The sequence below is a fragment of the Lithobates pipiens genome, unplaced genomic scaffold (genome assembly GCF_037356315.1).
Source record: "Lithobates pipiens isolate NorthernLeopardFrog02 unplaced genomic scaffold, aLitPip1_a1.2 Scaffold_23, whole genome shotgun sequence".
In the NCBI taxonomy this organism is placed as follows: Eukaryota; Metazoa; Chordata; class Amphibia; order Anura; family Ranidae; genus Lithobates; species Lithobates pipiens.
The window spans coordinates 281,540,158-281,555,606 of NW_027507785.1; the positions used below are offsets into that span (position 1 = coordinate 281,540,158).

General features: G+C 40.1%; 1 protein-coding gene across 6 annotated transcripts in view; it reads left to right on the forward strand.

The window, feature by feature from the left end:
* Positions 1-14,520, forward strand: part of EPS15 (epidermal growth factor receptor pathway substrate 15) — a 215,068-nt gene extending 200,548 nt beyond the window's left edge. For all 6 annotated transcript variants that reach the window (XM_077450253.1, XM_077450255.1, XM_077450256.1 and 3 more), the window contains one exon: positions 7,901-14,520. In XM_077450253.1, the coding sequence (XP_077306379.1) occupies positions 7,901-8,047 (147 nt within the window). In that variant the 3' untranslated portion in view covers positions 8,048-14,520. The remainder of the gene's footprint in view (positions 1-7,900) is intronic.
* The last annotated feature ends 929 nt before the right edge of the window (positions 14,521-15,449 follow it).

The window sequence follows — 15,449 nt, forward strand, 5'->3', positions numbered from 1 at the left end:
TTATGATTGAGCATCTGCTTTTTTGTAAGTAATTTCAGACAATTGTTTTGCGTGTATTCGTGCGTATATGCATGTTCACGCACAATACATTCCTAGGAAAAAATCATTAATATTTGTGCTCATATACACGTACCAGTGAAAAATATTTATGGTATTTGATGACCCCTGGGGCTTTTATTTTTTGCAAAATTATTGAAAAAAGACCAAACATTTTGAAGAAAAAAGTTTGTTATACAATTTTGCAAATAATCTTTCTTCATAAATTTAGGCTAAACTTTATTCTGATACATTTCTTTGGTGGAAATAACCCAAATCAGTGTATATTATTTAGTTTGCAGGAAAGTTAGAGGCCACTTGAAAATATATACTTGAAAATCGATCAATCCTGATGTACTGATGGCCCCAAAATTGCCAGGACAGTTCAGATATCGGCCAAATTACCCCTTTTTGAGAAGTAGACAGTCCATTGTATTTAGTAAGAGGCATGGCGAGTTTTTTGAAGTGGTAATTTTGTCACTTTTTTGGAAAATTAAGAAATAAAAAAAATTATTTTCACAATTTTTTTTTTACATACTGTCACCAGTGCAGTACAGTGTAATCTAAAGAGGACTGGTGTGTACAGTGACCAGAGCAATGCAGTGTTGTTGTTTTTTTACACTATGATTGCTTATAACTGCATTTTACAGTTATAGTTTTCTGAATGAAAACTATTCATTCAGTGTTTACTATTGTGAAAAACTGTGATTTACCACAGCAAATCACAGGGTATAGATGGGCTGTGATTGGAGGACCGGTCTACCACGTGATGACTGTGACCAATCACAGAGCTCATTTCAATAGTACAAAAGCATGTAACACAAAGCCTTTCATTGTGTACACCTGTCATGTGATCTGCTGTGGTTGACCACAGTGATCACATGGTACTAGCAGTGGGCCCGATACAGTGATTTGTCATCGGTTGTGTTGGGTGGGCACGACGGCTGACAGATTGGCCAGATTTTGGGAGGACTTCATATGACGTTCTCCCAGAACAACAGTGCTCCTGCCCAGCCATCATTTTTACAATAGGCTGGGTGGGAAGGGGCTAAAGCTTACAGTATGTCAACCCCAAACAAATTTTCTTAACAGATCCATTCCCAAAGAAATAAAATTTTAGTTTTAAGTTATCATTATACTGCATTATTTACCATCAAATCAAAAGCATCATCAGTGTCTGTCATATTACTGCAGCAGAGGACCAAAAAAAAAGACACATGGGTTTTTTTTTAAATAACCTTTTGCGGACCACATCACACAGATATGCAGCAACAAGGAGAGTGAGCTTTAACACCTACAAGCCACACAAATATGTCCATAGTGACCCAACTGTCAGACAGCTCACGGTTTCTGGATGTGATTGAGAGCTGGCAGGGATGGGCTTCCTGGTCATCTTACGACTATGACAGCCAATCACAATGCTCATGTGATTGGGAAGTGTATCCTAAACCCTGATGTAAAGACCCAATTAAAAGTCTGCTTGGACTCAACTGGTTCAAATTATTACACCTTTTGTTTTTCTTTCTTTTTTTTTTATAAACTTAATTTAAACTGTGAAGCTTGTTGGTTGATCAAAGCTCCTATTTAGCATCCGCTTCCCTGTGCCACCTGTGTGTGTAGGGAAACAATTCAGCTGGAGCGCTCACGCATTGGTGGCTGCTTAGAGACAACGCCAATAATAGGAGCCACGGTGTTGGTATGAATTTAAAAAATAAAAAAAGATACTATTCTGTAGTAAAAAGAGAGAAAACAACATAGATGGTCATAAAAGCTTTACATGTGGCATTATGATGATATTTTTTAGAATTTAAAAAGTGGTAGTCAAAAACCAGGATCGGAATCGCTTGTAAATGTACATAACATTTTTATTTTTATTTTTTTTTCTTATGGGAGATGAAGGTTCCACACAGCTGAGGACTTGTTATAATAACATTTGTAAGAAGCTGTTTTCCTTTACCTGAACTGTTTCTAATACCCAAACATTGTTGGGATTTTTTAGTATCGGGATTCATTTCCTGTTAGAGGTCCACACTGTTTGTTCTGTAAAACAGGGGCTTTGAAACAGAGAAGATGCAAGTAAAATGCATTTGCTTAATATATTGTGTTTTTTTGTTTTGTTTTTTTGTTTGTTTTGTCATAATGGCATTAAAGAAGTCGCTGAAGGAATTAGTTGGGATAGGACTGCTTTCTCTAGACCAGTGATGGCGAACCTTGGCACCCCAGATGTTTTGGAACTACATTTCCCTTGATGGTCATGCACTCTATAGTGTAGTTGAGCATCATGGGAATTGTAGTTCCAAAACATCTGGGGTGCCAAGGTTCACCATCACTGCTCTAGACTTTTCTCAACCTTTTCACATTAAAGGAATCCTTAAAATAGCGCTTATGGTATGTTAACAATATCAATAAGTTATACATATAATACATGAATATGGCTTGCCTAAGTAGGGTGGTTCTCTCTTTAACACTAATGCTCCAAATTTAAAACAATCAGTTATGATCACAAAATACATATCAGAAAAAAAAATCATAGAATTAGAATCTGTGATCAGAAGAGTAGTGCCTTCTTTACGCTGGTGCTCATTGAAAAAACTGACCTTACAGACTTCTAAAAAGATCATTGTGGCATGTCACTGACTCCACCAAGTGATATTGGCCACAGAATGTAAACCATGGGAGGTCAGTCTTCCACAGCTCTAACAACTTTTAGAGGAAGAATAGTTGGGAATGACTGCTCTAGACCCTTCATAGACTGGTGTTTGTGGACCATTTATGTACTTCATGAAGCCTAACCAAAATACTCCCAGGATATTACTAGGATGTTGCTAAGTGAGGCCTAGTTGTTGCTGCTCACCTCAACCATCACAGCAGTGAGCTATTTCTCTGATTTAGTCCTCCTTGCATGTTCTTTCTCTCCTCTGATACAGTAGTTCTGAGATTAGCATTTGAGGCTCCTGAAATGAACATCCATGTGACGTCCTGGGAGTATTCTAGTAAGGCTTCATGAAGTATGTAAATGGCCTACACCTATAACAAGGGCTTTATTCAACTTTAGTCACAGCTGCACAGTATTTGTACAGATGCCCCTTATCTTCATAAACAGTTTTTTGGTAAAATTGAACTAATCCTTTAACCACTTGCTTACAGGGCACTTAAACACCTTCCTGCCCAGACCAATTTTCAGCTTTCGGTGCTCTCACAATTTGAATGACAATTACTCAGTCATGCAACACTGTACCCAAATGAATTTTTTGTCCTTTTTTTCCCACAAATAGAGCTTTCTTTTGGTGGTATTTGATCACCTCTGGGGTTTTTATTTTTTGCGCTATAAATGAAAAAAGACCGAAAATTTTGAAAAAAAACGCATATTTCTTTGTTTCTGTGACAGAATTATGCAAATTATTAATTTTTCTTCATAAATTTTGGTCACAATTTATACTGCTACATGTCTTTGGTAAAAATAACCCAAATTAGTGGATATTATTTGGTCTTTGTGAAAGTTAGAGAGTCTACAAGCTGTGGTGCGAATCGCACAAAATTGATCACATCTGATGTACTGGTGGCCTATCTCGCTTCTTGTGACCCGAACAAGTCAGGAAAGTACAAATACCCCCCAAATGACCCCTTTTTGGAAAGTAGACATTCCAAGGTATTTAGTAAGAGGTATAGTGAGCTTTTTGATGTTGTCATTTTTTTCCCACAATTCTTTTCAAAATTAAGATTTTTCATTTTTTTTTTTTCTCCACAAAATTGTCATTGTAATAGGTTATTTCTCTCACGTGGCATGTGTATACCACAAATGACACCCCCCAAAAAATTCTGCTACTCCTCCTGAGTATTACAATACCACATGTGTGGGACTTTTTCACAGCCTGGCCACATAGAGAGGCCCAACATGCAGGTAGCGCCATCATGTGTTCTAGGAACATAAGTTACACATCTAACTTGTTGACTATTTATTACACTTTTGAAGCACCAGGACAATGACACGTGACACTGATGACAGATGGCACTGATACGTGGCAATGATGACAGGTGGCACTGATGACAGATGGCACTAATATGTGGCACTGATGACAGATGGCACTAATATGTGGCACTGATGACGCGTGGCACTTATACGTGGCACTGATGACACGTGGCACTAATACGTGGCACTGATGACACGTGGCACTGAAACGTGGCACCGATGACAGATGGCACTAATACGTGGCACTAATATGTGCCACCGATGACAGATGGCACTAATACATGGCACCGATGACGCGTGACACTGATGACAGATGGCACTGATAAGTGGCATTGATGACACGTGACACTGACAACAGATGGCACGTGACACTGACAGGTGGCACTGATGACAAATGGCACTGATACGTGGCACTGATGACAGATGGCACTATGTGGCACTGACGGCAGGTGGCACTGACGGCAGGTGGCACTGACGGCAGGTGGCACTGACGGCAGGTGGCACTGGGGGCAGGTGGCACTGACGGCAGGTGGCACTGGGGTGGATGGCACTGGGGGCAGGTAGCACTGGGGTGGATGGCACTGGGGGCAGGTAGCACTGGGGTGGATGGCACTGGGGGCAGGTAGCACTGGGGTGGATGGCACTAGGGGCAGGTAGCACTGGGGTGGATGGCACTAGGGGCAGGTAGCACTGGGGTGGATGGCACTGGGGGCAGGTAGCACTGGGGTGGATGGCACTGGGGGCAGGTAGCACTGGGGTGGATGGCACTGGGGCAGATGGCACTGCTGGGGGCGGGTGGCACTGCTGGGGGCGGATGGCATTGCTGGGGGCGGATGGCACTTTTTATTTCATTTTTTTAATTTATTTTTTTTCCACAATCAGAACGGCTGCCGCTGCAGCCGTTCATCTCTCCCCTCTCGCACTGTCTGTGCGAGGAAGGAGAGCGGCGCTGCGAGATGATCTCATATGTTTACATATGAGATCATCTCCCATTGGACACGCCGATCACGCTGTAAACGGCCGCTGTGATTGGCCGTTTACAGCGATCTGTGTTTGCCTGTCCCCGGGGGACACGGCGAACACAGAACTTCCGCGATGCGCGCCCGCGGCGGCGCGCATTGCGGAAGTAAACATCAGGCCGTCCAGGGACGACCGCCCGAACGAACGCGCCTGCTCTACGGCCGTCATTCGGCTATAGGGCGGGCGCGAGGAGGTTAATGGCTCATGGAGCCAGGATGAACCAAACAAAAATTGCAATTGCATTGAAGGTTTGGTCTCTAACAAGCAATCTGTTTAAAGCTGAACAAAAATTTGTTTCACAGATGAAATACATGTACGGGAGCTGTTTTACCTGCCAAATAATTTATATTTATACCCTTCTAGCCTTGAGATGTACACAGCTCTGCCACAGAGCAAACCCCTGTCTGGTTTGACAGAAGACCTGGCTTTTCTCTTCTGCAGTTTTGTTTACCAATCTCGTTTCTCCCCTAAACTGTGAAAGGAGAAGCAGCAGCCCGATTAGCTCATCTCTCTGCTCTCAACATACTTGATCACTCTCCCCTCCTAAGCACTGCTGCATGGTGATCACAAGAGGCTGATATCAAGTCAAATCACAATAATTACTTTTAGAAACACAATGATGTATTCATGCATACAGAGCTGTATTAGGCACACATATACGGTGATCCCTGCTCGTGTCCCACACCACAATGCAATTGTACTGTGTTTGCGATCTGCTGCAGGTGTCAATACAAAGTTAACTCTAAAAGGATATCAAATGCAGCTTGGTTTGCCTGAACCAAATTGCATGGTACAAATCAACAATGTGATGCAATTCCGGTGCGACTCCAAAAAAGATGCCTATACTACTTTGGTGCGGTGTGATTTGAGCCCTTTAAAAATGAATGGGCTCAAATTGCACCGCGCTAAATCGCATGTGAATTGCACAGGAATGCTATACTGTTTCTATGTGGTTCACTTGTGGGTTATAGTATGTATCTGGGCTTATTTGTGATTTTTATTTTTTTCTGCCTAGAGTTGAGCTTTAAAGTACCCATTGAAATTAGTTGGGCATTGTAATAGACAGAGGTTGAGTATCTGCATGTTTTACTTGCAAACCTGAAATGAATGACCATAGCAGGAATTTTACATCACTTGTTTTTATTTGTTTTTTTTAATCGGGTTATAATTTCTTGTGTCGTAATGTGATGGTCTCTTGGTATTCTCAAGTTAAAAGACATAGAAAGGGAGGCCCCCCACTATGCCAACATCCAATAGATATATAGAAGGATTAAGAGAGTAGTTAAACTTCTCCCAAAAAAAAGGTGGACTTTGTGGGCGGTAATTATATTTATTACAAAAATTATTAAAATGACATATGAACAAACACATGTTTGTTCATGTATCATTTTAATACATTTTGTAATGAAGATACATTTTTTATAATTACATCCTTATGCTATACCCACAAAGTCTGCATCTTTTTTGATAGAGTTTTAATTACTCTCTCATTCCTCCGATATAAATTAAAAGACACTTCTTCTGGAACCGTTTATGGAGCCGTCCAAACCTCTCTAGTAAGACCATTATGGAAACAAGCTTGAAGGATTGTATGCTTACGCATGGCACCTTCAAGGTAACCTACAGTGAGAAAATATGGAAGCTGCCATTGCCGACCTTTTCTTTAGAAAATCTGAGTTGTTTGGCTATCCTGCTTTAGCAGTTAAGAACTTTCTGAGGGACTGATCAGGGAAAATTAAGCAATTTAGCTGTTCTGACTTTGTAATCTGTTTGCTTGTTCCAGGTCAATGCGTCAGAAAATATATAGAGGCCACAGGGAAGCCAGAGACTGCCCTGCAGCTCATATTGTTAGAAAGACTTCACAAATGGAAGACTTTATATATCTTAGTACAAGATTTTTTTTAAAAGATAAAACATAGGAGCTGCCATTACTGACCTTCTACAAATACCTGGACACTGAATTTTTAATGCTTTCAGTTACTGATATGAACCAGGGTGTAGTATGAAAAGTCAAATTGAAGTTAACTCATTTTGGCAGTTGGCACAGGCTTAAAGTACTTAACATTTTCATCAGCATAGATTTTTATTAGCCTAAAATATATCCTCCGTATAGGTTGCCTGAATTCCAAGTATGGCATTTTTTTACACAGTTATATTGGTCCAGATTGGACCAATGTAGCTATGCATCTGTGATACCTGTGGGCTCCCTATAGAAGCTGGAAACCACTGTAATAGGCACATCTGCTCCAGCGATCTCCACTAGCTTCCAGGTCTCATCACAAGCTCTGCTGCATTGTGAAAATTAGGGGCTCGGCCGCTGGGCACAGGCACCACTTAGAGAATACTTTACATTTTCTCAATGATTGCAAAGCATTCTCTGATTGGAGGAGGTGACATCATTCTCTCCACTTTGTCCAAACAGAGAATGCTGATGCTGAGCAGCCAACCTCCTGCGTTCATAATGCAGAAGCGTAGCCACTCGGCACGGGACCCAGAAGCAAGTGGAGATTACTGGAGTAATGGTGTCTACTACAGTGATTTCCAGCTTCTTGAGGACTCTCGCAGGTATGGTAAATGCTATTTACATTAATCCAAGCTACACCAATGTAGCTATGTACGATGCCTGGAATTCTTCTTCAAGCCTCATTTTTTTTAGAGCAGCATAGAAAATGCAAGAAACCACAACTGCAATGCGTAACTTTTTTTTTTTTTTACTTGGTGATTTATTAATTTTTTGGTGTCAATTTACATATAGGGAGCATGGTGCTCCTGAAAGAAAACAATTTTCTGCTGTTAGGTGGATGTTTCCTCAATTCTCTGTTTCATATTTTTGTGACTTGCTTAGCCAGTGCATGTCTTTCTTGAAATCTGCAGTACCAGTCTGAGGACGATATGATCGAATGGGCGAAGAGGGAAAGCCAGCGGGAGGAACAAGAGAGGATGCAGAGACTAAAGCAGCAGGAGCAGGAAGACCTGGAGCTCGCCATTGCGCTCAGCAAGTCTGAGATCTCCGAAGCTTGAAACATGCTGGCCGTCGGGTGTACAATAAAACTGTGTAGTTCCTAGGAATATTTAAATAGTTTTTCATTCTTTACCCATGAAGTATTTAAACATCTCTTCAACTCTTGCTTGGCTAGGGGCATCTCTAGCAGTGAACAGGTAATGTTATCTGTGTGTGTGTTTTTAAACTTGGCTGAGCAGTGATACTATGTATTTCTGTATACTAGTCTATGCCTCTGCTTTAAGAGCGTCTCCTCCCAGTTTCAGAAGGAGTTTACTAAATGGGGCTTTCTGTTTCTTTTTGCATAAATATATAATCCACCCACCCCATGAAGTTTTATTCTATCCATATATCAGTACAACCATATGTTCTCTGGGACCACAAGCCATAAATCAGTTTTTTTTTTTTTTTCCCCCAGCATCTCCAACTGCTGGAAAAACATTTTATTTTTGCATCAAACTTACATGCAATAAAGCTGTGGAGGGTTCCACCAAATAGGGATAGTTTTAACGAGAACCTGTCACAGACAAAACCCATGTATGTATCTATTAGGTGCCTATTCACATGCAGATTATCTCCAAAATGTTCAACATGCCAAAAGCCTATGCCTTTAAATATTCCCGATTCACATTTGAGTGTTCAGGACCCTGCTCAACGCCTGAAGCTCAGAAAGGTAAATGATCTACTTTTGACGCAGAACAAGTTGTTTTTGGCCCCATTAACTTCAATAGTTTGTGTGAAAATGTGCAAAATTGTACGTTCCGTGCATTTTTCAGATGCTTCCATAATAAGCCTATGAGGCCACAAAGGCACAATTCTGTCCAGCAGAAGCTCCTGTATGGCAATTTGTTCTTAGTGCAAATAAAGGCTAAAACATTTTCCTAACATAGTGTGAATGGGGAATAATAGAATAGGCCACCCATATCTTTGGAAGGCCAGAGCTGTTGCGGCGTGGGCCATTATCCATTGGATGTACTTTTAAAAGTGAGGGCAACCGTAGAATAGTACACAGTCCAGTCATGTGCTCAACAATGTGCCCTGTTCACTTTAGTGATACAAAATCTAAATCTTCTGCAACATCCCTGATGTCAAGTAAAATCTATTTTTCTTAGCACTATAGTAAAAGCAGTAGAAAGTCCTTCATTCATGTGAGTCTTGTTAGTAGTTGTACAAAATGTGCTGACCCCTTGTGCCAGTTTTAGACCGTAAGTGGCATTATATTTACTCCTGGACTGCTGAAATTATTTTAAAACGCCACTCCCTGGAGCTAAAATGCAATCCAGGAGTTAGATAATGGTAGCTTGCACCTAAGGCCTCTCATACATGTACTTTGCTTTGTGACAGATTCCATTTTAATTGAACCTTTCATAAGGAAACTAAACACATCCTCACACTATAACCTTGCACCATATGTCCCTTGACTTGCCTTTATTAATGCTGCTAGCACCAGTTACTGGAAATGCCTGGTATTGATGATAATTGCCAACTCTAGCACATCCATCTCCATGTGACAGATTTGGCTCCTGTTGATTGACTATTGAGGCCCCAAGTGCTTTATTAGCAGGAGGCAAGGCGTGTGGATCTGGAAGTACCAGGCTTTTTACTGAGCAGCAGTAGGATGTGGTGGGTTTTAAGTTTTTTTCTTATAACCCAGATTACTCTAAATTTGCTGGTTAGGTTTAAACATCATTAACACAAGGGCACAGCTGTTGTGTCAACATGGTTGCAGAAAGGCAATCTTTGTGTTACTAAAATATACTGGGTTTTAAAGTTTTGGGTGAGTTTTACAAAATTATGGAAAACCCCATTAAGGTTACATTATCTCTGGAAACATGCAGAATCCATTTCTGACAACCTCTTCTATGGTGCAGCTGTCAAAGCTCACCTTTCTTAGGGCCTATTAACACTTGTGCGTTTTAATGCAGCAAAACCCATGCAAGTCAAAATGTCTTTCTTACCTAAGAGGCTGGCTCACACATATGGACTGTTTAGTATGAAAGAAACAATATAGGCCCTTCATACCTATGAGTGTATGTTATCTTATGCACTGAGAACAGTGTGAATCTAGACTATATGTAATTATTGGCTGCTTTACTTGATAGGGATTCGCACTCTGAAAAATAGAAGGAATTCACCATGAGCCTTTTTCGCTTAAACCTGTTTTCAGGGATAATTTAACTGAAAGCAAATTGATTCTGTATATGGGTGAGGAAACCCTTGTAATGTAGCATTTCAGTTACATGCATGGTAAAGTAGGTAGGTGCCATCTTGTTAAGTGACACCTTACAACATTCAATATGACTCCTCTTCTTCTGTTACACAAATGTACTTGCTTACTTGCTTTTCCACTGCACATCTATGTGTGTCTATCTGCAACTAGCCTCTGGAACACACACTTTATGATTAATTACTCTACAGAAGGAGCCAACACTACTAAGCAAGTTAATTCAATGCATTTGAATGCAATTTGCAGCTAAAGAATTCTAAACTTTTGTGCAGTGCCTGATGACTTCCATATTAGAGGCTATAGACATCTTACATCAATAGACGTTTTTGCTTTGCCGTATGTAGCACAGTAGTTTCCTGGTGAAATGTAATGGTGCTGAATATAGTCCAGTATTCGAGGCCTTGTTTCTCAATCTGCACTTGTGAAACTTAAAAAAAAAAAAAATTCTTCTTGACCAGGTGCCTTTATTTCTATTATTCTTTTATTTTTTATACGTGAACTGCACCTCCTTGAGACAGGTTTGCCTTTAGGTCCTCAGTGCCAAATCCTTATGCCAGGATATATATTAGGAATAATTAAACTATTTTGAATAATGTATGACATGCCATGAAGGCTTTCTGTGCTCTGTGTTCACACTGTGTACATTATGCAGTAATTTCAGATGTCTTGTCACTATGACTACATTAAACAGCTAAATGCCAGGTGGAGGACCCTGGTGAGCACCCAGGGGGTTAGCACTCCAGGTTAGTAACTTAATACTGCTTGATCTAGAGCAATTCATCAAACAAGATAAAGTAAATTAGTTTATCCTCCCAAGTCATGACTTAAACCCTATTAAATCAGATAACCATATAGAGGGTCATTTAATAAACCTGCACGAGGAGCAAGGTTGATGCGCAAAGGACATTAGCCAATGACAACTAATCAACTTTCACTTAATGAGAATAAGATAAGTAAATGGTGCCTTTTGATTGGTTGCTATTGCACATTGTGCTTTGCTTTATTTTAAAGACTGGTAAAATTAAGCTAAAATATTTTAAATACATGTAAAGGGGCACTTTTAGGAGGGGGTTTCGATTTTTTTGCTCAGGTGTGTTCCATTACCAGGAGATCCTGACTTGGCTCTCCACCATAGACTCGTTGAACAGTGTGGCCCTTGTGGTTAATGCTCCATTATTCATTTATTCTAACTGTGTGCAGTACAGGAAGTGACCACAATGAGTGGTGCAGAGAGGTAGAGCCAGGTTCCTAGACCAGACTGGGTCAAAGGAATGTCAGGTACCATTATTTGGTTAGACTTACATTTTAAGGAACAAACAAGAAAATGATTTTGAAGTCAGTGACTCATATCCCATTATACTGTATGTTCACTCCCAATATACATTATACTGTATGTTCACTCCCAATATACATTATACTGTATGTTTACTCCCAATATACATTATACTGTATGTTCAATTGATACTCTATGGTGTTTTTTTTCAGTTCCCCTGCACAGGCTTAGATGACTGAGGGGAACACAGATATATTTAAATACATTAGGCCCCTTAATTTTCTGAGAAGAATAGACACTACAAGAAAATGCAGTGTATTTTGTATATTTAATGTTTAATTCTCAAAAAAATGTCTACTTGGCTACAGTAAATTCTCACCAAAATTGTTGCACTGCCTTGTTCTCCCTAATCACCTTGCTGTGCTTTATTACCTTGAATTTTGCAGCACCCAACACTATTTTGGTTTAATGACAACAGACCCTATCGGGGTTTATTTTTCTAAACCTTTGAGACCCCCTAAAAAGCAGGACAGCCCTAGAAAATGTTAAGTTATTGGCTATGGGTTAGTATATAAAACAGTCAGTCCAAATCAGTTTAAATCCGCTAAATACATTCCAGGTGCAGTAAAAACAAAAGTTGTGCAAAGTCTTCCAATATACTTTATAACAGTCACAGTCTGAATGGAAAAGCCTGTTCCTTCCATCATGCTGTAGAGAAAGATCCTTGATCTCTGTGGAAAATCTGACAGAGTTCCTTCTTCTGAGTCAGAGCTGACTATGAATTATACAATTTTCTTGTTCAATTTCCTTTAGATTTACTAGACAGTGCAAGGGCCTGCCTGATTAGAAACAAATTTAATGTGTTTAGGTTTGACCTCCTGTTATATGGTTTTGGTAAATTTAAAGGAAAATTGTATAAGAAGATTGCCTTAGAGCCCTCCAGTCAGCAGGGAGTGTGAGCATTGCTGATTGCACAGCTATAGGTCTGGGTGGGTTTAGCATACCTCTACAGAGAGACTACTGCTTCTACACTGAGAGCAAGAGTCCTTCTCTACAGCATACTGACGGGGGACAGGCTTTTCCACTTATAAACTTAAAATTAACTGTTTGATTTTGCACACCTTTCCTTTGAACCTCGAATGATTCAAACTGAAAATTCAATTGGTCTTTAAAGGGGAGCTCCAGCTCCCATTCCAAAAAATTAAGTCAGCAGCTACAAATACTGTAGCTGCTTACTTTTACTATTAGGACACTAACCTGTCCAGGAATCCCACAGTGTCCTCACCCAAGCCGATTCTTGAATCGCCTCTCGGGGGTTGGTGCTGCCATTTTGGATAAGGGAAAGCGGCAGTCGGACCCTGTGGCTTTACAGCCAGGTTCCTACTGCGCATGTGTGACTAGTGCTGCATTTTCTCATTGGCTGGCTGTGACGAGGGCAGAACTTCCAGCTGAGTTCTCAGCAGGAAGTGGGAGCAGGTACCTGTCAAAACCAGGTAGAGGGTGGAGCTCCACTTTAATCAGACCCTCTGATAATTCAGACTAGTGATTTATTTTAAAAGTGAAATATGTTTTGAGTAGATTGGCCCTTTATTTAACCCTTTCACTTGACAATTTAGCTTTCCACTGAATCAGTTTGTTAATATGTTTTGTTATATTTATCCCTGGTCTTATTTCTTGCACTGAGTAGTTCTAGAAGAAATGTTTTCATGACATCCCAACCAGCTTATCAGAAGATGCTCAGATTTCAGGACAGAAAGATGGATTTCCATCTGTGATAACGTACCACTATGTGTAGTTACTTGTATTACTATGTGGTCACAAAGAGTTGGTACATGCGTATAGACTCAAACCTGTGTTGCACAAAATGTTGGTTGGCTTAGCGGCCATTTTGTTTTTATTCTCTGTTGACTAATCAAATGTGGAATACTATTTGTTATTATTTGATGAAGCATGTTCATATTACTGTGTTGATGAGATTCTTTCCCCCTTCCACCCTCAAAAATGCTATTTTAAGTGTACACTGTTTTACAGAGATGCAGAATTTATTTGCTATTAAGGAATACTCTGTGGACCAATATTATTATTGCTATTATTAAATATGTATATATCAATTAATGTATGTTTATTCTACTGACGTACAGCTGTTCTGTGCTGGAATTTTAAACATAACCACTAAAAAGAAAAATGAAAACAAAACAAAAAAATAAAGTGTACTTTTGTCTTTGGGTCTTATAATCAAAAATGCCTGAAGGAACAAATAAAATACCACAAAAGCCACTGGTGGCTAGATGGCACAGGTATCTCCTGATTTTCCCTCAAAATCCATAGTGCTGAAAAAAGGGTTCTGCCTCTCAGTTGGCCATTGATGAAGCCCATCACGCTTTGTAGCCCACAGAAGATGAGTAGATCTGGGAAGGATGGACTTCAAAGCACCCATGGGCAACCTGGTCACTTTTTCTCTGATTCACTAACCCAGAAGATCGCCAAATAATTAGGTGCCATCATGCCACCAGCAGTTCAACCTAAAGGTTCATGGTTTAAGTTTTTTTTAAAGCTAGAGTTCTGTTTCAGAGATCTAGTACAGAATGGAGAAAATTATTGGTTGCTATGCATATGCTTATTCTTTCAGACATGTTTGATAAGCGGGCCCATTACTTGCAAGGGTCTTTGACTCCTTAGACTTATAGTAAGGCAATGAGAGGTATACAGAACGTGGGAGCACCTCATAACTGATGTCAGATCAGCAAAAAATGGCTGCACTCTGGTCAAGTAAAACCTGGTTATAATGGGTTACTTCAGTTTGTACCTCATCATTATGCCTTACTGAACAGGCTCCCTTGTGGTAAAGTATTGTTACAGTTCTGCAGTAAATGGCAGGGCATCTCTCACATGACTCCATGTTTTCCTGTTTGTTTTCTATATTTTATTGGAGCTAGATGTTGTAATTATGAACATAATATGTAAGTACTTAATAAAGTGTAAATTAATAGAGATTGCTTGGCCACTTTCTGGAATTTTGTTGTATGCCATATTTTTATATTCATTTTTTTTTTGTCTAATATCTGACAATAAATGTTTAAATAGTAAGGTATTGATTAGTAATTTGGCCTGAGTAATAACAGGCTGAATTGTTTTTCTTTCCATTCAAGTCAGTGAAAATGCCAAAGCAGTGTAAGAGGTCAATGCAAGTCAGGAGGCAGTCAACTGCAAGTCAAAAGCCCTCGTAATGGAACTTAGAAGTATCTTAAACTGATCTAAAATTGGGCTGGATGCATTGTAAAGCATTCTGTTTGTTATTCTACATAGGCCATTGGATGTCATTTTATTATATACAAAAATCAGCACAAGAAACTTACTTTAATGTCAGTAGGATGTGCCGTGCCCTTTGTGCTGATCTTCTGTTAGTAAAAATCTTCCTCCATCCTGTACTACAACGTCTGTGAATGAAACAGGATCTATAGCTCTGCCCCTCCATTCAAAGATTGTTTTTTTTAATCTTAGAATTTGTAGTGCGGCTTCTCTGAATGGAGGAGTGAGGCGAAAAGGGCAGTCAGGCTCTCTTGAAAAGAGCCTGTGCAATGTGACGCCCTGTTAGTTGTATTAATATAGTAGTGTGGCTTGAAAAAATAAAATCATATTTGCCTAGATGGCTGCAGCTGTCCTCCTTTAAAACCAAGAACTGATTGATCAAAGACTGCTTATCTCTCACTTCTCAGCCTGCAGTGAGCTGGTGAATGTCAGTCACCGGCTCTCTGCTTTTCTCCTCCCAGCATTCATCCACGCGCCAGGCTGTGAAGGGGGTGAGACTGGCTGGCTCAGTCTCCCAGCAGCGGGTACAGGCATCTTTACAGTTGGGATCTCTCCCGAGCCTGAACTGATGGCAATATCTTTGGCTATACTTCTCCTTTAACCCCTGACGCAC